The 27,897-nt window shown below is 54.6% G+C and overlaps 1 protein-coding gene and 1 non-coding gene across 2 annotated transcripts in view; one reads left to right on the top strand and one right to left on the bottom strand.

The window, feature by feature from the left end:
- Positions 1-27,897, top strand: part of DNAAF9 (dynein axonemal assembly factor 9) — a 94,033-nt gene that overhangs the window by 7,580 nt on the left and 58,556 nt on the right. Inside the window, exons 2-8 of the mRNA XM_066384327.1 lie at positions 6,242-6,321; positions 10,320-10,439; positions 14,479-14,603; positions 16,656-16,752; positions 18,661-18,767; positions 21,099-21,176; positions 25,654-25,752. Coding sequence (XP_066240424.1) covers positions 6,242-6,321; positions 10,320-10,439; positions 14,479-14,603; positions 16,656-16,752; positions 18,661-18,767; positions 21,099-21,176; positions 25,654-25,752 — 706 coding nt within the window. The remainder of the gene's footprint in view (positions 1-6,241; positions 6,322-10,319; positions 10,440-14,478; positions 14,604-16,655; positions 16,753-18,660; positions 18,768-21,098; positions 21,177-25,653; positions 25,753-27,897) is intronic.
- Positions 8,235-8,298, bottom strand: LOC136407344 (small nucleolar RNA SNORD42). The gene has a single exon (XR_010751889.1). It is a non-coding gene; the product is annotated as a small nucleolar RNA SNORD42 (small nucleolar RNA).

Below are 27,897 nucleotides of genomic sequence, written 5' to 3'. Positions count from 1 at the left end.
AAAAAATAAAATTTTCCATGTTTGTTCTTCATTTGCAAGGAGCCAGGAAAATGTAGAACAGACAGACAAGAAAATAAACTTGGCTGTGGATACCGTAACTGTGCTAGAAGCGGCGGTCAGTGAATTAACTGTCACGCGAAAGTCGGAAGGTGAGAAGAACAGAGAGGACTGTTTGGAACTTAAAAGCATGATCTCTGTGGCTCACTTCACTGTCAGGGAGTCGGGGCGGTGAGGGGTATCAGAGAGAAGGGGTTCGGAGTCGGGGTGTCTGGTCCCCCGGCTTCTGGTGCAGCGAGTCTGTGCTCAGTCTCGTGATCTTGGGCAAACCGCTTCTGGGTGGGCTTTCGTTTCTCCATCCTGTCATAGGTCTGCATTCCGGGGCTGAGTCCGAGGAGAGAGAGAGATGAGGTGCAGTCTGCGAGCGAGCAGCGTATTGAACGTGAACTGCAGGCATCCTAAAGGGGGGTCTTTGTCAGGTCGTGGGTGACCGGAGGCCGTCCTCCCAGGGGATATGCCCACTGGGCCCAGGTAGAGCTGGAAGCTAGGGGGTCTGGTGGACATGGGAAAGTTCCTATTATAAAAAAGAGAGAGAGAGAGAGAGAGAGACTGCCTGACCAGGTGGTGGCGCAGTGGATAGAGCGTCGGACTGGGACGCGGAGGACCCAGGTTCGAAACTCCGAGGTCGCGGGCTTGACAGTGGGCTCATCCAGCTTGAGGGCAGGATTGCTGGATTGAACATGAGATCATAGACATGACCCCATGGTCACTGGCTTGAGCCCAAAAATTACTGGATTGATCAAGGTCGTTGGCTTGAGCCCAAGGTTGCTGGCTTGAGCAAGAGGTCCCTCAGTCTGCTGTAGCCCCCAGGTCAAGGCACATATGAGAAAGCAATCAATGAACAACTAAGGTGCTGCAATGAAGAATTGATGCTTCTCATCTCTCTCCTTTCCTCTCTGTCTCTATCTGTCCGTCTCTCTCTCTCTCTTTCTCTCTCTCTAACAAAAACAAAAAAAAACAAACAAAAAAAAGACTCACCTGACCTGTGGTGGCGCAGTGGATAGAGCATCGGCCTGGAACGCTGAGGTTACCGGTTCAAAATCCCAGGCTGTGCTCAGTCATATGGTCAGGGCACATATGAAAGTTGATGCTTCCTGCTCCTCCCTCTGTTTATCTCTCCCCCCTCTCCTCTCTGTTTCTGTAATAAAAATTAATAAATAAAAAATATCTAAAAGACAAAAAAAAGTGACTACAACAAGCTCATAAGGTGACCTCTAGGGGTTAGGCACAATAGAGACTTTAGTTTTCTAGGTAACATTTCTCCCTTTCATAAAAAGGTATAACAGGTTAGTATCTTAGGCGCTGATGTTGATTAGCGAAGGCGGGCAGAGCGTGTGGTCCGGGTGCTGGGGTCGTGGGCGACGGGGGTTTTCTCCACACGCACTTACCAGGCCGTCGCTGCTGCTGTTCTCAGATAGGCAAGTATTTCGGTAAGTGCCGAGTTTAATGGTTCAGTGACAAGTAACAGCCTGTGTCTGGTTAAAGATTAAGTCTGGGAAGCCGAGGAGAACTGACTCGAGCTGTACGCAGTGGACGGGGAAGTGAGAGACGGCACTTGGGGTCACGCTCTGCCCTTCCCGTGGCTCCCCTGTGGGTGGCCAGGGTCCTCGTAGGAAAGAAACTCCCTTTGTATCTGCGCTCGCTCGATCGGATCGCCTTGGCTTTCCACGGCGGCCGTGGGGGGGGGGGGGGCGTTTGTTTCCTGGTCACATGATCTGTTTACCCCTTTGTCACTTGGCTTCTTGTTCAGCCTGAAAACCAGAGGGTTCTTGATTAACCTTGGCCGGCGGTCAGCCAGCTGTCCAGATGGGTTGGAACAGGGGCCAAAGGAGCAACTCGATGAAATATCATTTCCAGCGTGGAGAGTGATCGCAGGGGTCAGCCTTATGTGCAGTGCGGGGGGGGGGGACAGACAGCCATTCGTGGGTGGGACAGGACAGACAGCCATTTCCCAGGGAAAGGACGTTTGCTGGTTCCCATCTCGGTCCTCTCGGAGCTTCTGCCCTGCTGCCTCTAAAACCCTAAGTTACGCCACTCCTGCCCCCGCGTTTTCATTATGAGAACGTCCGGAGTGTCCAAGGAAAAAAAGGTAAATGAATAATAGTACAATGCATGCTTGTTACATCCACCACCTAGATTCTACAGTTTTTAACGTTTTGTCATATGTGCGTTATTTTTATTTCTTTTCTTTTCCTCGTTCATCTTTTCTCAAAACCTTCTTCGAGTGATTTGCAGACATCATGGCCCCTCTCTGTCAGTTGTGGGAGGGTTTTTATTCTTCTTTAGCCTATCAGTATGATGGATTCCACTGATCGACTTACTCCTGTGAACCAGCCTTGCACCCCTGAGATAAACCCCCTCTTGGGCAGAGGATAGGTTTCTTGGAAACCGCGACTTGATGGGAAACAGCACATAGCGAAACTATATAATATTACCGAAGACTAATTGATAGAAACAGGAATTACGTTCCTTTGTTATATATATACAGTGTGTCCTTCTATATATATACAGTGTGTCCTTCTATATATATACAGTGTGTCTCTAAAGTCACGGTGCACTTTTGACCGGTCACAGGAAAGCAACAAAAGATGATAGAAATGTGAAATCTGCACCAAATAAAAGGAAAACCCTCCCAGTTTCTGTAGGATGATGTGGCAGCATGTGCGCATGCGCAGATGATGATGTAACACTGTGTGTACAGCGGAGCAGCCCACGGCCATGCCAGTCGAGATGTGGACGGTACAGAGGAAAGTTCAGTGTGTCCTGTGGCTCGCTAAATTCGAATCCGTGACCAAAGTGCAACGTGAATATCGGCGCGTTTATAACGAAGCGCCACCACATAGGAATAACATGACTCGGTGGGATAAGCAGTTGAAGGAAACCGGCAGTTTGGTGGAGAAACCCCGTTCTGGTAGGCCATCAGTCAGTGACGAGTCTGTAGAGGCTATACGGGATAGCTACCTAAGGAGCCCTAAAAAATCTGTGCGTGAGCCCACATCGAACTGCACTGAATAGGTATGAAACGGGGAGAGTTTTCCTTTTATTTGGTGCAGATTTCACATTTCTGTCATCTTTTGTTGCTTTCCTGTGACCGGTCAAAAGTGCACCATGACTTTATGGACACACTGTATATATCTGGCCACAAAGAGATCAACAAACTTGTAAGTACAGACCCAAAACACTTCTAATATTTAAACATTGAAGTCAAATGTGAGCTGTGCACCCACTTAAGAAAGATAAATACAAAAAAAAGAAAAGAAAAGAAAAATACAAACAAGTCAGGTCGTTCCTGTCCGACCCACGTGACGCCGTCCAGGGTATCGGGTGGCTGGGTCCTGTCCTGGCAGCTCAGGGCGCAAGGCAGGGACCAGCCCCGGACAGCACCCCCTCCCATTGCAGGGTGCACTCACACACCCCCACATTCACACTCTCTCAGACTGGGACGGTTCAGACACCCGGCTCACGTCCTGTCACGTCTTTGGGCTGTGGGAGTCCCCAGAGAAAACCTGCACGCACATGAGTGGGGACAGCGAACTCCACACAGACAGTGGCCCTGGCTGGTGGGGACGGCGAACTCCACACAGACAGCGGCCCTGGCTGGTGGGGACGGCGAACTCCACACAGACAGTGGCCCTGGCTGGTGGGGACGGCGAACTCCACACAGACAGTGGCCCTGGCTGGGAATGGATTTTTTTTTTCCTCATCAGCGTTATAACAATGTTATGATGACCTGCGGTAATTCTTTTAGCGTGTATTTGAGTTTTATTTTGTTTTTTTAATTTTTTTTTTTTTTAGATTTGTAACTTTTTTTTTTAGATTTTATTTATTCATTATAGAGAGGGGAGAGGGGGGGAGAGAGAGAGAGAGAGAGAGAGAGAGAGAGAGAGAGAAGGGGGGAGGAGCAGGAAGCATCAACTCCCATATGTGCCTCGACTAGGCAAGCCCAGGGTTTTGAACCAGCAACCTCAGCGTTTCCAGGTTGACGCTTTATCCACTGTGCCACCACAGGTCAGGCCAGCATGTATTTGAGTTTTATTTGCTATTTTATTAAGGGGTTTTATATCTATATTCATGGTAGATAGTATTCTTGTTTTGCTTTGGGTTTTTGTTTTTGTTTTTTTTTGGAACTATCTTTGGGTTTGGTATTTGATGGAAGATTGTGAATTTTTTTTTTCTAATCTTTTATTTACTGATTGATTTTAGAGAGAGGAACATCAGTTTGGTGTTCCAGTTATTTATGCATTCAGTGGTTGATTCTTGTACGGGCCCTGGCTGGGGATCGAACCCGCCACCTTGGTGCATCTAGACAACGCTCTAGCTGACGGAGCCACCCGGCCCGGGGCGAGACAGTGAAGCTCTTGAGGGAAGACAGTGATAATGGGTAACGAGCTCTTCTAGGTCGTGGAGTGGGTGACTTGGGGCGTGGGGATATCAGAAGGGATCCGGAGAAGGGGAATAGTGTCGTCGGCCAGAAACGGGGGTGGCTGGGGTGAGGGGAGGGCGGTGTCACCAGAGCCGTTTCAGTGAGGGTAGGGGTGGGGCCCAGTCCGAAGGGCGTGGATGGGACAGTTCGTGTCGTCGGCGTGTGGAGAATCTTGGTTGATAACGACGTGTCAGGGCTGGAAATCCACTGACGGTCGGGGAAATGTGAATAATTCCAGCAGTGTCAGGGCCGGAGAGCGGAGGGAGATCCCGGGCCTGCAGGAGGATCGGGAAGTGGACCACCCCCCCCTCTGGGACTGCCGGGAAGGGGAGGCTTGGGGTGGAGAGCAGGGGCTTTAGAAGCGATACCAGTGCCTGGGCGTGGCTCTCCTGGGCCTCGTGAGGGAGGAGGGGGATACTCCTGCGGCCCAGGGAAGGACAGACCTGCTCCGGAACGGGAGCCCTGTGCCCTGTGCGGACGGATGCTCACGTGGCAAGTCGGAGCTTGGTTTGGGTCCTCACACTAGTTTTGGGGGTTCTTATCGGTTTTTGATAGACTGGCGATGACCGTACGGTCTCCCCGGGACAGAGCAGTCTGGAAACTCTTTGATCATTCCCCCAAAATGAGACGCTGTCTCTGTGCTGAGCCGCCGACTCCCGTGTGGCCCGGCGCTGCCCGTGCGAGGGCCTCCGGCTCCGTCCTGTGTGGACCCGGAGGACCGCTGACCATCCAGCGGGTGGTCCGCCGTTCACACTCAGTCTTCTGGCCGATTCTAGGCCGTATCACTTCTGGAAGACGGGAGAGAAGGGAACACTTCCCAGCTCGCCCTGTGGTTCGGGGACCAGAGCCAGACAAGGACGTCCCCATCCCCAACGGTCAGGTCCCTCCCCTCCGCTGGCACCCAGGGAGCCGTCTGTGGGGACCAGAGCCAGACAAGGACGTCCCCGTCCCCGACGGTCAGGCCCCTCCCCTCCGCTGGCACTCAGGGGGCCGTCTGTGGGGACCAGAGCCAGACAAGGACGTCCCCGTCCCCGACGGTCAGGCCCCTCCCCTCCGCTGGCACTCAGGGGGCCGTCTGTGGGGACCAGAGCCAGACAAGGACGTCCCCGTCCCCGACGGTCAGGTCCCTCCCCTCCGCTGGCACCCAGGGAGCCGTCTGTGGGGACCAGAGCCAGACAAGGACGTCCCCGTCCCCGACGGTCAGGTCCCTCCCCTCCGCTGGCACTCAGGGGGCCGTCTGTGGGGACCAGAGCCAGACAAGGACGTCCCCGTCCCCGACGGTCAGGCCCCTCCCCTCCGCTGGCACTCAGGGAGCCGTCTGTGGGGACCAGAGCCAGACAAGGACGTCCCCGTCCCCGTCCCCGACGGTCTGTTCCTCCCCTCCGCTGGCACTCAGGGAGCCGTCTGTGGGGACCAGAGCCAGACCAGGACGTCCCCGTCCCCGTCCCCGACAGTCTGTTCCTCCCCTCCGCTGGCACTCAGGGGGCCGTCTGTGGGGACCAGAGCCAGACCAGGACGTCCCCGTCCCCGTCCCCGACGGTCAGGTCCCTCCCCTCTGCTGGCACTCAGGGGGCCGTCTGTGGGGACCAGAGCCAGACAAGGACGTCCCCGTCCCCGTCCCCGATGGTCAGGTCCCTCCCCTCTGCTGGCACTCAGGGGGCCGTCTGTGGGGACCAGAGCCAGACAAGGGCGTCCCCGTCCCCGACGGTCTGTTCCTCCCCTCCGCTGGCACTCAGGGGGCCGTCTGTGTTCTCGTTGCAGCTGCAGCCGACTCCGCCAGGTCCAGAGCATCCTGACCCAGAGCAGCAAGTCTCGGCCGGACGGCATCCTCTGCATCCTCGGTCAGTGCTTCTCCCCGGCGGGCGCCCAGGGCCGGCGCGGCCGGGCTTCTGTTCCCGGGAAGATACGGGTGGTAGCATCGCGGCGAGATGGGGGGGGGGGGGTCAGTGTGCCCTGCGCGCCCCCCCCCCCCGCACTCGTTCCCGTTCCCGGGGAGCCCCCACCACAGAGCAGGCACTCCCCCTCGGGGGGCAGTGTGGCCCCTTCATCGCAGAAGAGGAAACAGATGCTGGGAGATTCAACAGGCTTGCTTGGGGCCCTGGAGCGGCAGGGCCGGGCATTTGTTTGTGATTTAAAATGTTTTATTATGAAAATATATCAGGTCATTTTAAAAGTTAAGACCATCCGTGAGTAAGTAATGAACAGAGTTTCTGAACCATCCCAAATGACCCGAGTTTCCCCGCTCTCCAGAGATAACATTGTCAACTGTATCCTTTTTTTTTTTTTTTAACACAGATAGGAACATTTTTTTTGCATGTCGTCGTTGACCTAATTTTTAAAATTCTCACTTGACCATAGACTGTCCTGGAGCTCTTTAAAATATCAGATTGACTGCTTGAATATAGGCTCCCTCCTGACAGCGCTGCAGAGATGCAGGTGTTTGGGGTGGGGTGTGAAGACGGAGGTAGTAAAAAGAAGAAGTTCATTAGCCTTCAGGACAGAACCTGATGGGCAGGGGACGCAGGGAGTCAGCGAGGGGGCGGGCCCGTTCTGAACCGGGTTCTGAGGGGCCGCGGATTCTGCCTTTCTGGGTCACGAGAATTGCCATGGCAGATGATCTACTGCTGGTCGGTCGGTGGGCTGCGTCCAGCCTTCTGACCCCTGGACTGTCTGTCTGTCCCTCAGGGCAGCTCCGGCCACACTCACCTCCACTCGGGCGCTGGTCAGTTCGTTGTTATGCTGTAGGAAATGCTCTGATTTTTCTGCTGACTTTTTTGTTACCATGGCTTGCTGGCACCATAATGAACATAGAGTAAACTGCGCACATGTAAAGTTACAATGTGGCAGGTCTCAACAGGCGTGTGAAAATGACCGCCGCCCGTCCGGGCAGAGCACACGCATGTCCGTGAGCTCCACCATCGTCCACACGTGTCCCTGCTCCCTCTGTGAGCTCTGCATTCTGCCCCCCCCACTCCCCCCAGTCCCAGACAGCTGCCGGGACGCTCTTCTGTCGCTCTGCCCCTCCCGGCGTTTCCTGGAGTTACGCCGCTGGGATCGGTCTTCTCATCCGCCCTCTCCTCACGGAGCATAGCTGTTCCGAGGTTCACCCACCTTGTGGCGTGTGTCTGCAGGTCGGCCCTTTCTGTTGGCGATGAGGATTTCAGGGTATGTCTGCGCCAGCTTGCTGACCCGGTCAGCTGTGGGTGGGCGTTGGGTTTCTATCGTTGGCCCGTTAGACATAAAGCTGCCACAGACATTGTTAGACCAGGCGGTTGTGCCGTTTTATCGTCTCACCCGCAGTTCACGAGAGTGTCCCTTTCTCGTACCGCCTCATCACCCTTGGCACGGTCAGCCTTGCTTTTTGGGGTTTTTTTGGTTGTTTTTTTTTTTGAACTTTTTATTTATTTATTATTTGTTTTTACAGAGACAGAGAGAGGGATAGACAGGGACAGACAGACAGGAATGGAGAGATGAGTTTTTTGTTGCACAGTGCGACACCTTAGTTGTTCATTGATTGCTTTCTCATATGTGCCTTGACCGTGGGCCCTCAGCAGACTGAGTAACCCCTTGCTGGAGCCAGCAACCTTGGGTCCAAGCTGGTGAGCTCTGCTCAAACCAGATGAACCCGCGCTCAAGCTAGTGACCTTGGGGTCTCGAACCTGGGTCCTTCCGCATCCCAGTCCAACGCTCCATCCACTGTGCCACTGCCTGGTCAGGCTTTTTTGGGTTTTGTTTTTTGTTTTTATTTTCACATGTGCATCAGTGGTTCCTTTGAAGACATCACAAGTCTCAGGTTAAAATCTTTCCATCATGTGCATGGTTCTTTTTTTTTTTTTTTTTTTTTTTTGAGTTATGATCTGCTGCTACTTCATCTTGTTCCGGCGTGGGCCGGATGGAGCTCTTACAGTCGGGTCCTGTTGTCTGCGTCCCTTCCTCTGACATACGCCCGTCAGAGTATTCTGTGTTCATCTGTCTGTCTAGCCCTTTGTACTTCCGGGCACAGTAAGATGCTCCAGGCTTCCTGCCCCTGTTGCCTGTGTCGGTCCTAAAATCAGCTGTTTCTCTAAGGCGTCCTGGTTTCTCGTCCTGGGGAAGGGTGTTAGAAGCCCAGGAGAAGGGTACTAGAAGCCCTGGAGAAGGGTACTAGAAGCCCTGGAGAAGGGTACTAGAAGCCCTGGAGAAGGGTACTAGAAGCCCTGGAGAAGGGTATTAGAAGCCCTGGAGAAGGGTACTAGAAGCCCAGGAGAAGGGTACTAGAAGCCCTGGAGAAGGGTATTAGAAGCCCAGGGGAAGGGTACTAGAAGCCCTGGGGAAGGGTACTAGAAGCCCTGGAGAAGGGTATTAGAAGCCCTGGAGAAGGGTACTAGAAGCCCAGGAGAAGGGTACTAGAAGCCCCGGAGAAGGGTACTAGAAGCCCCGGGGAAGGGTACTAGAAGCCCCGGGGAAGGGTGTTAGAAGCCCCGGGGCAGGGTACTAGAAGCCCAGGGGAAGGGTACTAGAAGCCCCGGAGAAGGGTACTAGAAGCCCCGGGGAAGGGTACTAGAAGCCCCGGGGAAGGGTGTTAGAAGCCCCGGGGCAGGGTACTAGAAGCCCCGGAGAAGGGTACTAGAAGCCCCGGGGAAGGGTACTAGAAGCCCCGGGGAAGGGTACTAGAAGCCCCGGGGAAGGATACTAGAAGCCCAGGAGAAGGGTACTAGAAGCCCCGGAGAAGGGTGTTAGAAGCCCAGGAGAAGGGTGTTAGAAGCCCAGGAGAAGGGTACTAGAAGCCCAGGAGAAGGGTACTAGAAGCCCAGGAGAAGGGTACTAGAAGCCCTGGAGAAGGGTATTAGAAGCCCTGGAGAAGGGTGTTAGAAGCCCTGGAGAAGGGTGTTAGAAGCCCAGGGGAAGGGTATTAGAAGCCCTGGGGAAGGGTGTTAGAAGCCCAGGACCTGGGCCCTGAGCGTGCTCATTGCTGCCCAGGCATCACTCTTCCCGGCTGCGCAGCTGACAGTGGCAGGAAGTGTGTATGCCCAGAAAGGGGTGTGTCTCCCACATTAGAAGCCCCCCTGGCCCAGGCAGTGCCTCGCCCTCTCTGGTCTGAATGACCGGTTGGCTCCAGCCACAGCTCCATTCTTGGGGCTCCTACAGCCCCATCTCCTTCCTCTGAGCCTCCCGTAGACAGCCGCTGCCGCCTGCACCCCCAGATGCGCCTTCCAGATGCCCGGGAACCGGGTGGTATGTGTGTCTGTGGCATTGCAAGGCAGGATGATGTCACGTCCCTGTTACCTCTGACCCAGCCCCACGGGACCGGAAACTTCGCGAGGGCCGTCGATGGGCCCAGCGCACGCTCCGGCACCCAGCCCAATGCCTTGCGCCCGGACAGATGTTTGTGAAATGATGGCGGGGGGTGTGGTCCTGGTCACCTGTCCTCCCTTCTTCACTTCTTTGAGTTTGTCTCAAACCACCTTAAACTTCCTTGATCGGATCCCACATGTTGGGTGTGGAGGTCCTTTGGAGAAGTGAATCTTTTCCTGACAGCCCATTCCTGCTCCAGCTGAAAATCCTTAACCAGCCGCGACAGGACTTAAGATGACATTTTCTGGTTCCGTCCGTCCTGGAGAACTGTTTGTTTTTTTTTTTTGGCAATGAACAGTTTCGATAACCTGTGCTGTTTGACTGTCTCCTGGATCCAGGGACGGTGCTTGGGGCTGAGGCCGACTTCTTCCCGGGAGGGTTGCGTGGTTTGCTTCCTGGAGGAGGAAGACTGGGCCACACTGGCGCCTTGCCCCAAAGCCGTCGGGGTTCCGCTGAGCCCCCGGCAGGAGCGCCGGGCAGCTGACCAGAGCTTCTTGCCTTGCAGGGATCGACAGCAGGTACAACGAAGGCTGCCGGGAGCTGGCGAACTACCTTCTGTTTGGTCTGTACAATCAGAATACCAGCGATTTTGAGAAAACGGGGTTTTCCGAAGAAGTTCTAGACGGTAAGTGTCACTTAACGTCGGTTAACTCTTATGAAAGAGTCGTGGGTGACTTCTCTCTTTGGGTCTTTACTGCTTTGTCTTTTTATGGTAAAAAATATATATATATGATCAGATTTAAAATAGCCTGAAGCCCCAGGACGTTTTTACTTTTTTTATTAATAGAAAGCAGCATTTATTTCTCTTCCTTGCTGATATTTTAAGTGGTGTCACCCTCTTGGGAGTCGCCCGCTGGACAGTAAGCGACTAGACGAGCAACAAGCCGTTTCCAGGATATGCTGACTGGGCAGATCAGCTTCAGAGAGAGAAGTCAAACCCCAGTGCTGGGCTTTCCGTCCCCCACTGAGTGGCCGGCAGCCCGTCCGTCCACGCCGGGGAGGCTCAGAGCGGGAGCCCCGTCAGGGCTGGGCTCTCCCACCAGGAAGACTCGGTGCGGCTCTCCGGCGTCGGACAGAGGCTCTTTGTCCTGCCCCGTCTTTGGGGATTGCTTCCTGCGTGACTTTAATTCATGACGCTGCCCGTGACAACAATGAGGGCTTTCTGCCTCCATCGCCTCCCTCCTCAGCGGGGAGACACCCGCCCTGTGTCGATGGCCTCCCGCGGCCGGTGCCCAGGGCCGCTCTCGGCCGTCTCAGACTCAGCCTCGCAGCTTGTCCGCCAGGCGGGTCAGGAGACACAGAGAGAGACCCGGTCCAGCTGGCCGAGAGACAGACAGCCCTTGTGAGGCAGTCAGGGCACGCACAGACGCCAACATCTGGTGCTGATACAATCTCGCTGTGTGGACCCAGCACCGTGTGGTTCTCACCGGGGGTTGGTTCTCTCCCCAGGGGCCGTGCACTCGTCGGTTTTTTTTTTTTCATTTGTCAATATTTTGAAGGCATTTTTGATTCCCATAACTAGGCAGAGTTGGCAGAGGCCAGGGATGCCACGAACCATCCATACAGGCCCCGGACAGCCCCCACCACCACCACCACAAAGAGCAGTCTGGCCCAGACGGCAGTAGTGCCGAGGTCGGGAAACCCTGGTCCCGTGTCTGTGAAAGGATTCTGGAGTGCAGTCCTTCATGGTGTCTATCCCAACGGGGGGATTAAAGGTTTCTTTCTTTTTTTGGGGGGGGGGGTATTTTTCTGAAGCTGGAAACAGGGAGGCAGTCAGATAGACTCCCACATGCGCCTGACCAGTATCCACCTGGCACGCCCACCAGGGGGTGATGCTCTGCCCATCTGGGGCGTCGCTCTGCCGCAACCAGAGCCATTCTAGCACCTGAGGCAGAGGCCACAGAGCCATCCTCAGTGCCCGGGTCAACTTTGCTCCAATGGAGCCTTGGCTGCGGGAGAGGAAGAGAGAGACAGAGAGGAAGGAGAGGGGGAAGGGTGGAGAAGCAGATGGGCGCTTCTCCTGTGTGCCCTGGCCGGGAATCGAACCCGGGACTTCCGCACGCCAGGCCGACGCTCTACCACTGAGCCAACCGGCCAGGGCCAAAGGTTTCTTTCTTATTCGGAAGAGCAGAAAGAGGCTGAAATGATTCCTTCCGTTCATTTTTTTTTCTTTTTTTTTCAATTCAAATTTAAGATATTTATTTTTAAAAAATGTTTCCTTGTGCTGTGCAGCATCAACTGGCCTGGAAAGAATTCATCTTGGCAGCTCACGTAGAGAGTTATAAAAAGGCAGACGCTCGTGCCGGCCACAGGCTTCCCTGTCCCCTTCGCTGTGGCCAAGCTTGCTAAGGACGGTCTAGTACCGACCTTAAGGAAATAGTTTAAATCCTCACAGGTGTGCTTCCCTTTTTTTTTTTTTTTTCTTTGTCCTTGTCACCTGCCGTGATGGGTGCATATGAAATGAGCATTTTCTTCAAAATTAATAAATTCATCTTTTCAATTCAAGTATGTAGTTGGGAAGGTTAGATCAGGTCTATGCGTCTGCATTTTGGTCTCTGATTAGATGCGAGGAAAAGAGACCAACACGAAGGATTTATTTTGAAAGAAACTTTTATTTTCTTCTTTTCCAAGTGAGAGGAGGGGAGATAGCGAGACAGACTCCCACATGCGCCCCGACCGGGAGCCACTGGCAACCCCCGTCTGGGGCCAATGCTCGTACCAACCGAGCCCTGGCTGCGGGAGGGGAAGAGAGAGACAGAGAGAAAGGGGAGGGAAGAAGGGTGGAGAAGCAGATGGGCGCCTCTCCCGTGTGCCGTGACCGGGAATCGAACCCGGGACTCCCACATGCTGGGCCAGTGCTCTACCCACTGAGCAACGCGGCCAGGGCCCCAGTATTTCCTTTACTGAATTCTTGGCGGTATGTGGCACGTCAGGCAGGAAGCCTCAGGTCCTGCACGTGACGTCAGCCTCTCCCGTCCTCGGGGGGGGGGGGGTCTGCCTGGGACTCAGGGCCGGGCCCCTCTAGAGGGTGAAACCCGGCGGGCGAGACAGGACCCCGTCCCCACCACTTGCCACCTTCTGACTCCAGGGCGTGCCCGAGAGTCGGTCGCGGAAAAAGCCGCTTCAGACGGTGCCCCCTAGAGCAACGTGGGTCTGACCATGTGTGTCGCTCAGAGTGGCTTAAAAGGCCACTCACATGGAGCTTTGTTTCAAGAGGCCACCCAGCTGTGCGGGCAGCTGCAGTCAGTGGGCATTGGGCTTGCGCTGCGGTAGCTTTACGGTCCGTCACGGTGTGACAGCGTTGGCACTGCCCTGCCCCTGCCGCCCCAGCCTCCAGCAGCCTCCCTCCTGCCCTCCTGCCAACGGCTCTGCTCTCTGCGGGGCTGTGGAACGGAGCCTCTCCGCCCTTCTCCTGGGAGCGTGACAGCTCAGTAGCCCTGCCCCGTCCTGTGGCTCTCCCAGTTTTTCTGAGTTTATTGGCATTCTTGGGACTGCTTTGTTTATCTGGCCCACCCACGGATGCACAGCCCTTAAATCTGCGAGCTGCTGGTCTATTTATAGAAGCCCCGTCCACCTGCCTCTGCTTCCTTCCTCCCGGCCTTTCCTGCGTGCGGCCTTCACCCTTGTACACGGTGACCCTTCCCAGAGCAAACGGGCCTTGTCCCTGGAGCCAGAGGAGCCGGCAGCCAGGAGCTGTCGGCGCTGACGTCTTTCGGAGGGACAGGTCACGGCCGTATGTGGTGCAGAGCGCAGCTGGGTCCGGTACCGAGGTCCGACCGTGGTGCAGAGCGCAGCTGGGTCCGGTACCGAGGTCCGACCGTGGTGCAGAGCGCAGCTGGGTCTGGTACCGAGGTCTGACCATGGTGCAGAGCGCAGCTGGGTCTGGTACCGAGGTCCGACCATGGTGCAGAGCGCAGCTGGGTCTGGTACCGAGGTCCGACCGTGGTGCAGAGCGCAGTTGGGCCTGGTACCGAGGTCCGACCGCGTTGCGCTTTGCAGAGCACCGCGAAGGCCGTTCCTCGTACTTACCCTGGGCCTGCCCGGCCGTCACGAGAGGGGGCCCCCACGGTGGGAGCATCCACACGGGGAGCGAGGAAGTCCCTGCTGTCCACACTGCGTGCTCTTGCGTCCTTTGGAAGGATGTTGCCGAAATAAAGGAGTTTTCAGTGTGGAGTTCTGTTGCATCGTCTCTAAAGTCGTTTTTTTGTTTTTGTTTTTTTTTGTATTTTTCTGAAGCTGGAAACAGGGAGAGACGGCCAGACAGACTCCTGCATGTGCCCGACCGGGATCCACCCGGCACGCCCACCAGGGGCGACGCTCTGTTGCGACCAGAGCCACTCTAGCGCCTGGGGCAGAGGCCAAGGAGCCATCCCCAGCGCCCGGGCCATCTTTGCTCCAATGGAGCCTTGGCTGCGGGAGGGGAAGAGAGAGACAGAGAGGAAGGAGAGGGGGAGGGGTGGAGAAGCAGATGGGCGCTTCTCCTGTGTGCCCTGGCCGGGAATCGAACCCGGGACTTCTGCACACCAGGCCGACGCTCTACCACTGAGCCAACCAGCCAGAGCCTCTGAAGTCGTTTTAATAAAACTCTGTGGGCAAAAAAAAAAAATGTCTGGAGAGAAAGATGGCCTTTGACAATTGGGTGTTACATTTTGCTTTCCTCGCAGATGTGATCGTGCTGATTAAAGCGGACAGTGTGCAGCTGTACTGCAACCCCGTGAACTACCGCCACCTGCTCCCCTGCGTGGCGCACTGGAGGAACCTGCACTGCCACTGCCTGACCGAGGGCGAGGTGAGGGCGGGGCGAGGGCGGGGTGAGGGCGGGGCGAGGGCGGGGCGAGGGCGGGGTGAGGGCGAGGTGAGGGCGGGGCGAGGGCGGGGTGAGGGCGGGGTGAGGGCGGGGTGAGGGCGGGGTGAGGGCGGGGTGAGGGCGGGGTGAGGGCGAGGTGAGGGCGGGGCGAGGGCGAGGCGAGGGCGGGGCGAGGGCGGGGCGAGGGCGGGGCGAGGGCGAGGCGAGGGCGGGGCGAGGGCGGGGCGAGGGCGGGGTGAGGGCGGGGTGAGGGCGGGGTGAGGGCGGGGTGAGGGCGGGGTGAGGGCGGGGTGAGGGCGAGGTGAGGGCGGGGTGAGGGCGGGGTGAGGGCGGGGTGAGGGCGGGGTGAGGGCGAGGTGAGGGCGGGGTGAGGGCGGGGCGAGGGCGGGGCGAGGGCGGGGCGAGGGCGGGGCGAGGGCGGGGCGAGGGCGGGGCGAGGGCGGGGCGAGGGCGGGGCGCGCGGCGAGGTGAGGGCGGGGCGAGGGCGGGGCGAGGGCGGGGCGAGGGCGGGGCGAGGGCGGGGTGAGGGCGGGGTGAGGGCGAGGTGAGGGCGGGAGGGCGAGGTGAGGGCGGGGGGGGGGGGGGGGCGAGGTGAGGGCGGGGTGAGGGCGGGGTGAGGGCGGGGTGAGGGCGGGGCGCGCGGCGAGGTGAGGGCGGGGTGAGGGCGGGGTGAGGGCGGGGCGCGCGGCGAGGTGAGGGCGGGGTGAGGGCGGGGTGAGGGCGGGGTGAGGGCGAGGTGAGGGCGAGGTGAGGGCGGGAGGGCGAGGTGAGGGCGGGAGGGCGAGGTGAGGGCGAGGTGAGGGCGAGGTGAGGGCGGGTGGGGGGGGGGGGGCGAGGTGAGGGCGGGGTGAGGGCGGGGTGAGGGCGGGGGCGAGGGCGAGGTGAGGGCGGGGGGGGGGGGCGAGGTGAGGGGCGAGGTAGGGCGAGGTGAGGGCGGGGTGAGGGGCGGGGCGAGGGCGAGGTGAGGGCGGGGGGGGGGGGGGGGGCGTAGGTGAGGGGCGGGGTGAGGGCGGGGTGAGGGCGGGGTGAGGGCGGGGTGAGGGCGAGGTGAGGGCGAGGTAGGGCGGGGTGAGGGCGGGGGGGGGGGGGCGAGGTGAGGGGCGAGGTGAGGGCGGGGGGGGGGGGGGGGGGGGGGGGGGGGGGGGGGGGGGGGGGGGGAGGGGGTGGGGGGGGGGGGGGGGCGAGGTGAGGGCGGGGTGAGGGCGAGGTGAGGGCGGGGGGGAGGGCGGGTGTGAGGGGGCCGGGGGTGGGGCGGGGGGGGGGGCGGGGTGAGGGTGGGGTGAGGGTGGGGTGAGGGCGGGGCGAGGGCGGGGCGAGGGCGGGGCGAGGGCGGGGCGCGCGGCGACCGCCCGCCGGGAAGAGTCTCCCGGGGACGTGTAGGTCCGCAACGGGAGTCCCCTGAAGAGACCAGGAGCAGAGTGTGGTTACCCAGAAAAGGTTCTTCGTCTCGGTGGGGCGTTTCCCACTTCACCGGGCGGCTGGCCACCGTACGGGGCGAGGAGACGGGAGGGACTCTTCAGGTTGGGACCTGGCACAGGCTTGTCACCACCCCACACACACTGTCCCGGGCTAAGCGCCCACGTCCTGCTCCGGGCGGGGAGGGGGACCAGCTTCGTGACATTTCCGTGTTTGGATTTCTGGGGTGTCTGTGTCTGTGTCCCTCTGGGCCCGTTTCAAGGGTTTGGCTGAGGGATCAGCTGGGGATTTGAGATTCAGGGCCGCATGGAAATTGTGACCGGAGAGGGGGTCAGGAACCCTTCTTTCCCTGTGAGCGTCTGGGGGGTTTTGAGGACAGGTTTTACCTGTAGGGTCTGGTCTATTTTGAGTTGATGTATGGGCGTGGGGTGTGAGATCAGGGAAGGACCGCGTTCCTGACCAGCAAACACAGCGTTGGCTTTGGACGCGCCCTCTGGGCACGGCCGTCTGTGAAGTGTTGTTGGGGGACAGCACTCTGATGAAAGCGCGGAGGAAAAGGGGGGGCTTCGCGTGACGTCTCACGGGGCCCCGTTCCCTTCCGATTCCCCTTGTCTTCAGTATGAGGATGAAGAGGCCGCAGAGGAGTTTAAAATCGCCAGCTTTGTGGACATGGTTCGAGACTGCAGTCGGATCGGCATTCCTTACAGCTCCCAAGGTGAGTGCCGGGTGGCGGGCGAGCGGGCGAGTCGCCTGTTCCTGCTTCTCCTCTCCTGGGGGGGGTCGGCTGGGAAACCCCTTGAGCTATTGTCACTGAAGTCAGAGGCCAACGGAAAGGAACGTAAGGAGTTTGGGAACTTTTCCTGGGCAAGCTTGTATTCAGAAGTGCAGTTTCTGCAGCAACACAGTAGGCTCCCTGCAGTCAGGTGGACGGACTGGCGGCTCCCCACCAGAGCTGCCCCTCGTCTGTGCCCTGGTTGCATGTCCTGTCGGCGGGCGGCCTCTTGGTGATGAGGAGTCAAGTCAGGTAGCTGGTCACGATAGGCCGACCGTGAGGCTCAGAAGCGGTGGGTGGAATGATAGGGGAAAAATCAAGTCTAACAGTGCTTGTATCTTATTAAAAAAAATCTTGCGCAGTGAAGATACTGTTGTAAGAAAAGGAAATTTTTTATTCGGTAATTTTCCCTTAAGGAAGTTGTTTGAATAGACTGAGTAAGGGGGCGGGGCCGAGCTTGGGTCCATTAATAATGATGTCCACTGGCTGCTGCCTCAGAGGTGATGGGCCTGTGTGTGTGTGTGTGTGTGAGTGTGTGAGAGTGTGTGTGTGTGTGAGTGTGTGTGAGAGTGTGGGAGTGTGGGAGTGTGTGTGGGAGTGTGAGTGTGTGTGTGTGGGAGTGTGAGTGTGTGTGTGTGAGTGTATGTGTGAGTGTGTGTAAGAGTGTATGTGTGAGTGTGTGTAAGAGTGTGTGAGTGTGTGTAAGAGTGTGTGAGTGTGTAAGTGTGAGTGTGTGTGCATAAGTGTGTGTAAGAGTGTGTGTGAGTGTGTGGGAGTGTGGGAGTATGTGTGAGTGTGTGGGAGTGTGTGTGTATGTGTGTGTGTGAGTGAGTGTGTGGGAGTGTGGGAGTATGTGTGTGTGGGAGTGTGTGTGTGGGAGTGTGGGAGTATGTGTGTGAGTGTGGGAGTGTGTGAGTGTATGTGAGCGTGTGTGTGTGTGGGAGTATGTGTGGGAGTGTGTGGGAGTGTGTGTGTGAGTGTGTGTAAGAGTGTGTGTGAGTGTGTAAGTGTGAGAGTGTGTGTGTGCATAAGTGTGTGTAAGAGTGTGTGTGTGAGTGTGTGTGTGTGAGTGTGTGGGAGTGTGGGAGTATGTGTGAGTGGGAGTGTGTGTGTATGTGTGTGTGTGAGTGTGTGGGAGTATGGGAGTATGTGTGTGTGGGAGTGTATGTGTGGGAGTGTGGGAGTATGTGTGTGAGTGTGGGAGTGTGTGAGTGTATGTGAGCGTGTGTGTGAGTGTGTGTGTGGGAGTATGTGTGTGAGCGTGTGTGAGTGTGTGTGTGGGAGTATGTGTGTGAGTGTGTGTGGGAGTGTGTGTGTGGGAGTGTGGGAGTATGTATGTATGTGTGGGAGTGTGTGTGTGTAAGTGTGTGTGAGTGTGTGTGTATGTAAGAGTGTGTGTGAGTGTGTGTGTGAGTGTGTGAGTGTGTGTGTGAATGTGTGTGAGAGAAAGTGTATGTGTGTGAGAGTGTGTGTGTGTGTGTGAGTATGTGTGTGTATGAGAGTGTGTGTGAGTGTGTATGTGAGTGTGTGAGTGTGTATGTGTGTGTGTGTATGTGTGAGTGTGTGTGTTTACTTCCTTTGTTTGCTTGCCTACAAAAATAGAATGTAAAAATATACCACGGAGAAATGAGAATTGATGTCACTTGGTTGTGGTTTAAACTCTCCTCGGCTTTCCCTTGTGTTTCTAGTGCTGATGTCTCACCTGATCCATCTGTTTTTATTCTATTTTGCTGGATGAGGCCGGGTGAACTTGGGAGGAGGAAGGCCTGTCCGGTCACCTTAGATCAGGTGTGGGCTGCTGTTAGGTCCAGGATGGTATTTGATACGTGTTGTTGTATTTGATTCCTCTAGGTCACTTGCAGATCTTTGATATGTTTGTAGTGGAGAAATGGCCGATTGTACAGGCCTTTGCACTCGAGGGCATTGGAGGGGATGGATTTTTTACCATGAAATATGAGGTATGTATGAAAAGCAAACAAACAACAACAGCAAGACTTATGCCTGGTTTTCCAAAGGGCCCTCAGCGTAGGTGGATCCCAGGGTACTTCCTGGGTCGAGAGTCTGCTGAGACCAAAGCAGCTAGGGTGACGAAGAAGAAATACTGCCCAGATCTACCAGGTGTCCCCTGCTGCCGGCCCGTACCCGGTGTTCAGCGGGGTATTGGTCACTGCATCCACACCACAGGTGGGGAGATGGGTGGAGACAAAGAAAACGTGTGAAAGTCACCAAGAACAGTGCCTGGTGCGTGCTGAGAGCAGGGAGTGCCTCATCCCACCGGTTAGACTGGAACAAAACCACCATAATTCCCGGGGCACCGGGCAGAGCCCTCCAGAGGGTCTTGCCTTGGTGGTGGGAACTAATCAGCTCTAGACCCTCTGAAGAGATCACAAAAGCCAGAACCGGAAAGGATCAAACTGTTTGCAAGTAACTGAACTGCACCCCAGAAGAAAGCTCGAGGCTGTTGATAGGAATACAAACTTGCACCCAGCCAGGTGCCGTTCCCGATGCCAGGCATCCGAAGACGATCGGGTTTACCAAGAAGCAGGAAAACATGACCGGCAATGAGGTAATCTGTCGGTCAAGACCGACCTAGAGGTGACAGACACATTTGAAGTGACAGACAGGGACATCGGGACAGGAATTGCAGCTGTGTTCCAGGAGTTCAAGAGGCTGGAGAAGAGACTGAACATGTTAAACAGAAACAGAAAGACAGGGAAAGGACCCAAACTGAACGTCTGATGATGAAAACCGCAGTGTCCAAAGTGAAAATGACGCTGAATGGGATTAACAGCAGATTAGACACCGCAGAAGAAAAGGTCCGTACTTTGGAAACCTCAGCAGTAGAAGCTATCCAAGCAGAAGCATAAACAGAACAAAGAATCCAAAGGAACGCAGAGTGCATCCGTGACTGATGAATCAGAAAGGGGGAACGGAATAAGGACATTTTTAGAACTCAGGAAGTTCTGCCTCTTGTTAACCTTGTCTGAGAGAGCTGTTGCGGGGTGTGCTCCAGCAAACAAGGGCGTGGACTAAGAAAGAGGCGACGAGGGAGCTGTGCTCCATCACCCGAGACCTCCAGGAGAGGAGCCCCCCAGTGGGAGCGATGGTTGTGCAGCAAGTGTGCAGAACAGATCAGAGGAGGCAGGAGGAAGAGGAAGGTGGATTATTTGATATGTGTAAGCCTGGTTTCTCAATCAGGATGTTTTTGCCGCCCCTCCCCACACCCTCCCCCCCCAGAGACATTTAGCAGCGTTTGAAAATACTTTCAGTTTGTTTGGGCAGATTTAGGGGTGGTGGTGCTGCTGCTAAGCCCCCGACAGTGCACGGGCGGCCCCCTCACAAGGAAAGATGTGGCCCAGAGTGACAATAGGGCTGCTGTTGAGAAACCCTAGTGTGAGCATACTCGCAAACTGGGAGGTGGGCAGTTAGAAAAAAAAAGCTTTAGAATGGATTTTTTTTTTAATTATGCAAGTGAAAAAGTGAAGCTGTTGGTAGCTCTAGTGAAAACAAAATTTCTTTAAAAAAGAAAATGGGTGTGTAGTAGTATATGGTTGGCCTGCTGTAAATGAGGTATCTATGGTCTTGACAGTATAACCAGTAATTACTGACATAACCAAAAAGGATGTTATGGTATCAGATGATGGAAGTGTGTGTGTGTCTGTGTGTGTGTGTGTGTGTGTAAACTAAGTGTGGGAATGGGGCTGGTTGTAGCAGAGCTGCGTCTCTGCCATAAGTCAGTATTTAGTTTCTTAGCTGATACATCAAGAACTCGCGATATGATAAGCACATTAGAACAAAATACAGAGGTAAGTTCCGGAAGAAACTGTTAAAAGACTTTTAAGCGGTTGCCCCCTGAGGAGTGTGAGACTAATAGAGTTTGTGAAAGGTTGGAGTAGAGAATACAAATTTTTTTATATTTGATTTTTTAAAACAATGGGCATGTGTTATTCTAATTAAACTTATTTTAAATAAAAGTAAAAATGTGTGTGTGTGTGTGTATATATATATATATGCACGTATTATACATAAACATATGTATATATAAACATACACGTGTCCGTGATTGACGATATTTTAAGAAATGCCCTCTAGTTTTTGAAAACATGGTGTCTTTGAATGGGACAGCATTTATTAATATGTATAGGTGCTAATGTAATTGATAAAAATTTCATTAATTGTTCTAATCGCTGAGCTTGCACCAAGATAGTCATTTCTGAATGTCAGGGAGTGACCCGGATTGTCCTGGCGGCACTGACCCTGTTATTTCCGTCTTTGCCCCCGCGCGGCAGCTGCAGGACGTGAGTGTGGACCTCTGGAACGTCTACAGCAAGATGGATCCCGTGTCTCTGGAGAGCTTGCTTTCAGAGGTAAGGAACCCCGGGCGTCTTACGTGCAGACACCACAGCCAGGTCACTTACCTGCCGAGTGCGTGTCACTTGAGGAAACGCAGTATATATCTTAGGGTACTTGAGTCGAAAGAAGGAGCCGTTTCTTCTACGATTATTTTCTTGAGCGCCCTGAGGGACAGAGGGGACCCGGGAACGCCTCACCTGAGTGCCACCGAGTGCCACCAAGGCCACCGGCCTGGCTCAGGGTTTAGGTTTTCATCTGAGGACTTTGGGAGAAACACTGTCGGGGTGTCCTTCTGCGCTCTTTCTTTGGGGTGAGAAGGTGAGAAAAGCTGACTTTAAGGGGATGGAGGATAAATGAAAGCACAGGTCAGAAGCCTGTTCTGTGAGAAGACCAGATAGCAGCGCTCGGACTCGGAGCCCTCAGGGCGGCCGCGCCAGACGGCGTGTCTGCGTCACAAGGACACTCACTGTGTGAAAATAGGCGGCTTGCCCGCAGGCCGTGATTTGCCAACCCCTAGACGAGAGAGCCAGGCATCCATTTCTGGTCTGAACTTTGAAGGAAGAATTCCAGGTGGGAGGAGCAGCGAACAGAACTGAATGAAGCCTAGGTCCCCCGGTGAGACAGCTGAGCCGGTCTCTCTCTCGGTGGCCGTGGGTGGGTGCACGCGGGGAAGGAACAGCTTGTGGCCTCTGAGTGACATTAGCTATCAGATTGTCAGGGTCCTTCCCCAGAACGAAAACCACACATCAGCCTCACTTACAAACGGCCGTGCCTGTATTTTAAGTCAAACGTGAGCAAACAGGACCCTGTATCGTGTTAGAAGCATGTCCTTGAACGAAGTAAGGTTTATCGAGGGTTCAGTGTTTATTTAAGTTGAGGAAGCCTGTGGATGTCATCACTCTACTAATTTTTTTTGTTGTTGGAGCCGTTTACGGCCCCACAGAGGCCAACAACGGCATTTGATAAAATTGAACATTCATGTCTACTGAAACATATCAAATTGAAATGGGAATATAAAAGGAAAATAAATCCTGACCTTTCTGGGTTTTGTGAAGACCTAGTTGTCATCATCCTCAACCACGTAGCCAGCCTAAATCATGGCAAAAAGGAGAATGCAGGAAACAGTATAATTAAGAGTGACGAAGTTGAACCGCAGATAAAGAAGAGAGAGGGCCCTGGCCTGTTGGCTCAGTGGTAGAGTGTCGGCCTGGTGTGCAGAAGTCCTGGGTTTGATTCCCAGCCAGGGCACACAGGAGAAGCGCCCATCTGCTTCTCCACCCCTCCCCCTCTCCTTCCTCTCTGTCTCTCTCTTCCCCTCCCGCAGTGAAGCTCCATTGGAGCAAAGATGGCCCGGGCGCTGGGGATGGCTCCTTGGCCTCTGCCCCAGGCGACAGAGCGAAGCCCCGGAGGGGCAGAGCATCGCCCCCTGGTGGGCAGAGCGTCGCCCCTGGTGGGTGTGCTGGGTGGATCCTGGTCCGGCGCATGCGGGAGTCTGTCTGACTGTCTATCCCCGTTTCCAGCTTCAGAAAAATACAAAAAAAAAAACAAAAACAAAAACATTGCTGTTGCCCTGACAACCAAAACAGTCCGAATAAGCAACAAAATAGTAGTTTAAAAAAGAAACCGTTAGTGAGCTGAAGATGTGAAGAAAGGTAAAAGAACTCAGCTCTGGAAAACGGAGGGCCCTTCCTGTCCTCATTTCTGGTGGAGCCGCAGAAGGAAGAGGAGCTTGTTGCAGATAGGGCCAGGTAGCAATCAGCTGACCTTTAAGAGAGCGATCAACGGCCCTGGCTGGGCAGCTCGATTGGTTAGAGCATCGTCCTGACACACAAAGATTGTGGGTTTGATCCTCGGTCAAGGCACATACAGGGACAGATTGATTTTTCTGAATCTCTCTCTCTCTTTCTCCCCCCTTTCCTCTCTCTCTAAAATCAATCAATTTTTTTTTTTTTTTTTTTTTTTTTTTTTTTTGTATTTTTCTGAAGCTGGAAACGGGGAGGCAGGCAGACAGACTCCCGCATACGCCCTACCGGGATCCACCCGGCATGCCCACCAGGGGCGATGCTCTGCCCATCCAGGGCGTCACTCTGTTGCGACCAGAGCCACTCTAGCGCCTGGGGCAGAGGCCAAGGAGCTATCCCCAGCACCCCGGCCATCTTTGCTCCAATGGAGCCTCGGCTGCGGGAGGGGAAGAAAGAGACAGAGAGGAAGGAGAGGGGGAGGGGTGGAGAAGCAGATGGGCGCCTCTCCTGTGTGCCCTGGTCGGGAATCGAACCCGGGACTTTCGCACGCCAGGCCAACGCTCTACCACTGAGCCAACCAGCCAGGGCCAATCAATTTTTTTAAGAGCTGTTAATGGCTGTGTCGGGTGAGTCAGCACCTACGTCACCTCTGTCCCCTAGGGTCTGTACAAGTGCTCAGGGCAGTGTGACCAGAGGCTTGGGTCCAGGCAGGAAGGCTGAGAACCATCCCCCTAGGGCACTGGACTCTTCGCTGTCACCTGGGTCGGAGCAGGAGCCCGGAGAGCAGCCCTTTGGAGGCATCCCTGGTGTTTTCGGAGTTGGAGTTGCTGCCCTCTCAAAGCTGGGGGTGAAGCAGCAGGACACCCCCGCCGAGGGGACCGGAGAGCTGAGAAGCAACCCTAGCAACCCAGAAAACGTGGTGGCCAGCTGGTAAAGCAGGGAGAGAGGCCGTGATTCAGCTAGCGTGCGGCGCCTCAGCTGTGGAACACAGAGATTTCCAGAACCTCGTCAGTGCCCTGAGCGCCGTCTCTGCTGAAGTTCCTACCCACCCTCGTGGTGTTTCAATGTAGCGGTGAAGAAAATCAAACCCCAAGTGCAATAAAACCCAAGACCCAGGTCGATGAAAAGAAAGGGTGTGTGCCCTCTCCTACTGGTCAATAGTGTTACCTCGGTTTTTAATGTTCTTTCACACCAGGTGTGTGGCATGTGTTGTTTTTTTTGTTTTTTTTTTATTGTAAAACGGGTCCCCAAACTTTTTACACAGGGGGCCAGTTCACTGTCCCTCAGACCGTTGGAGGGCCGGACTATAAAAAAAAACTATGAGGCCCTGGCCGGTTGGCTCAGTGGTAGAGCGTCGGCCTGGCATGCAGAAGTCCTGGGTTCGATTCCCGGCCAGGGCATACAGGAAAAGCGCCCATCTGCTTCTCCACCCCTCCCCCTCTCCTTCCTCTCTGTCTCTCTCTTCCCCTCCCGCAGCCGAGGCTCCGTTGGAGCAGAGATGGCCCGGGCGCTGGGGATGGCTCCTTGGCCTCTGCCCCAGGCCCTAGAGTGGCTCTGGTCGCGGCAGAGCGACGCCCCGGAGGGGCAGAGCATCGCCCCTTGGTGGGCAGAGCGTCGCCCCCTGGTGGGCAGAGCGTCGCCCCTGGTGGGCGTGCCGGGTGGATCCTGGTCGGGCGCATGCGGAGTCTGTCTGACTGTCTCTCCCCGTTTCTAGCTTCAGAAAAATACAAAAAACAAAACAAAACAAAAAAAACTGTGAACAAATCCCTATGCACACTGCACATATCTTATTTTAAAGTAAAAAAACAAAATGGGAACAAATACAATATTTAAAATAAAGACCAAGTAAATTTAAATCAACAAACTGACCAGTATTTCAATGGGAACTATGGGCCTGCTCTTGGCTGATGAGATGGTCAATGTGCTCTTCTCACCGACCACCAATGAAAGGGGTGCCCCTTCCGGAAGTGCGGCGGGGGCCGGATAAATGGCCTCAGGGGGCCGCATGCGGCCCGCGGGCCGTAGTTTGGGGACCCCTGTTGTAAAACATGAAGAGGCAAGAAAATTCGAGCCGTGGTCAAGAAAGGATTTTAGAAAGAGAAAGAGAGAGAAACATTGACTTGTCCCACCCATTTACGCGTTCATTGGTTGATTCTCCTGCGTGCCTTTTGGTTATCAGGTGTCTATGTGCCCTGACTGGGGATTGAACCCACAACCTTGGCATATCGGGATGATGCTCCAGCCAACTGAGCTGCCCAGCGAGAGCAGCAGTTTGCTACCACCTTTTAAAACAGCATAATTTGGCCTGGCCAGGCGGCGGTGTAGTGGATAGAGCATCAGACTGGGACGCGGAGGACCCAGGTTCGAGACCCCGAGGTCGCCAGCTTGAGCGCTGGCTCATCTGGTTTGAGCAGAGCTCACCATCTTGGACCCAAGGCTTGAGCAAGGGGTCACTCGGTCTGCTGTAGCCACCACCACCACCACCCCGGTCAAGGCACATATGAGAAAGCAATCAATGAACAACTAAGGTGCCACAACGAAGACTTGATGCTCTCATCTCTCTCCCTTCCTGTCTGTGTCCCTATCTGTCCCTCTCTCTGTCTCTGTCACACACACAAAAAAAGAAACAAAAAGCAGCATATTTAAATGGTCTGGTATTTCGGGATCCGACGCGGCTCCGTGATGCTGACCTTCTAAAGTGCGTCCTTCAAATGACTAAACGCCGTTACCCTTCTCCTTTTCTTCCCAGGATTTGGTGGCTTTCGAACGTCAGTGGACGAGCTTCTTCGCTAATTTTGACACAGAAATTCCTTTCCTGCTGGAACTTTCTGAGTCTCAGGCGGGTGAGGTATGTATGAGAAGGGTTGAAGGGAAAAAAGAAAAATGGGTTGATTTACTTGTTGTTTTATCTATGTTCTCACTTCTTTTTCAGAATACAGCACTCCTAATTTGTTTTGGTTATCATTTCCTTAAGCTTGGTTATGAGCTGTACAGAAGTTTGTAACCCCATGCCGACTCCTGTATAAAAACTTGTGGGTTTGTGTTTTTTTTTCCTGTGCTTGTCTACAAGGATCCTACTCATTTTTTTTTTTAGTGTGATGGTGCCTCTGTCAGGCAGGAATTCTATTCGAGTCTAATTAATAAGCCTGGGACTAATTGTCCACCGGGGAGTAGAACCCCTTTGTCACGTGAGCCTCCAGGTCACACCGAGCTCTCTCTCGGCAAACAGGAGTGAAGTTACTAGGTCCGGCTAAGACCCACTTAGTGAGTAAAGCTGAGGTTGCAGTCAGGAACCGTGTTGCAGGGCTGTGTCCCCTAAACTAGGGACTAGGAAAGCTCAGAAGAGCCCCCGGAGCCGAACATGGGCTTCCCCTGCCGGCCTCGCTTTTTCTGTGCTTTGTCCTCCGCGGCCCTGGTACGGGCTCTGCTCCCGGGAACTGGCATCTGTCTGTGTTCTTAGGTGTTTTATTTCTATGCCATGTGGTTAAACCCCACAGCATGTTACCATCATTTTTGTTTAAAGAGCTTTCTTTTTCATCTTTTAGGACATTATTTAAAAGATTTAAATGATTTTGCCCTGGCCGGTTAGCTCAGCAGTAGAGCGTCGGCCGGGCATGGGCATGTGGAAGTCCTGGGTTTGATTCCCGGCCAGGGCACGCAGGAGAGGCGCCCATCTGCTTCTCCACCCCTCCCCCTCTCCTTCCTCTCTGTCTCTCTCTTCCCCTCCCGCAGCCGAGGCTCCATTGGAGCAAAGTTGGCCCGGGCGCTGAGGATGGCTCCATAGCCTCCGCCTCAGGCGCTAGAATGGCTCTGGTTGCATCAGAGCATCGCCCCCTGGTGGGCGTGCTGGGTGGATCCCGGTCGGGCGCATGCGGGAGTCTGTCTCTCTGCCTCCCCGCTTCTCATTCCGGAAAAATACAAAAAAATTTAAAAAATAAGGATTTAAATTATTTAAAACCCTCCCTGTTTGCTCACAGAGCTGCTCTTCCTGGCGCCCTGCACCCCTTCAGGGGGGCCCCACCTGGAGAACTTCCTTCTCCCCGACATTGTCCCTGAACACCTTCTGTGGTGCGCATCTTCTGAAGAGGAATCCTTCCAGCCTCCGTGTGTCTGGAGAAAAAAAAAATTTTTCACTTTCATCTTTGAAAGACAGTTTTGTCACGTATCAGCCTTCTAGGTGGACGGTGTTTTTCTTTCCAGTTCCTGGAAGGTGTTCGCCGTCTTCCTTCCTTGCCTCGTTGCCGATGAGAGAGGTTAAGGCGTTAAAGAGATAATCAGAGCTGCGGATACAGTTTATGGAAAGTTCCTTAGGGTGTTGCTTTCTTATACGAGAGTTAGTGGCAGTGGCAGCCCTCTATTTCCAAGAATAGAGGGCTATTGAGTAAAACTTTGGTACAGTCGTGTGTATATTATGTGGAGGTGCCATAGAAAAAAGATGTGAAGGAAATGTACCAAAATGTTAGCCGTTCCTAGAGATTGTAGGGGGGTTTGTTGTATTTCTAAAATAAACATGTTAGTTCTATCACGGGGGGGGGGGGGGGGGGGGGGGGCGGGAACCCAGTAGATGTTAGTGAAGGAGATTAAAATTTTGAACCCTTTTGACATGGATCCTGCATATCAGATTTTGGTTGGTGTAGCCCGCTCTGTGCTCGGCAGAGCTGAGACGCTCGCTCTGGTGCCCTGTCCTTCTAAGCTCCTTGGACTCTTCCTCATCACTGATTTTAAGTTACTTCCTTAGAATTCGTGTATAGTCATTCTTTAAAAATGTAGGGGGGGGAAGTTTTAATAGAAGAGACAGTTCCCACATGGTTAGTAACTTGGGCCATAGATGGTGGTTCTAATCTCCTCTCAGTAGATAAAAAACGATAAAATTGGCCAAGAATTTCTCTTCTTTACCTTTCTTTTCCTTCTGTTTTACAGCCTTTTATCTTTTTTTCTTTGCTGTTTTGTTTTTGGGGGTTTTTTGCTACTTGTCCCCAAAACTCATGTCACT

This window comes from Saccopteryx leptura, chromosome 5, assembly GCF_036850995.1.
Source record: "Saccopteryx leptura isolate mSacLep1 chromosome 5, mSacLep1_pri_phased_curated, whole genome shotgun sequence".
In the NCBI taxonomy this organism is placed as follows: domain Eukaryota; kingdom Metazoa; phylum Chordata; class Mammalia; order Chiroptera; family Emballonuridae; genus Saccopteryx; species Saccopteryx leptura.
The sequence above is the reverse complement of the archived record's forward strand: the minus strand, read 5'-3'. Positions and strand labels throughout refer to the sequence as shown.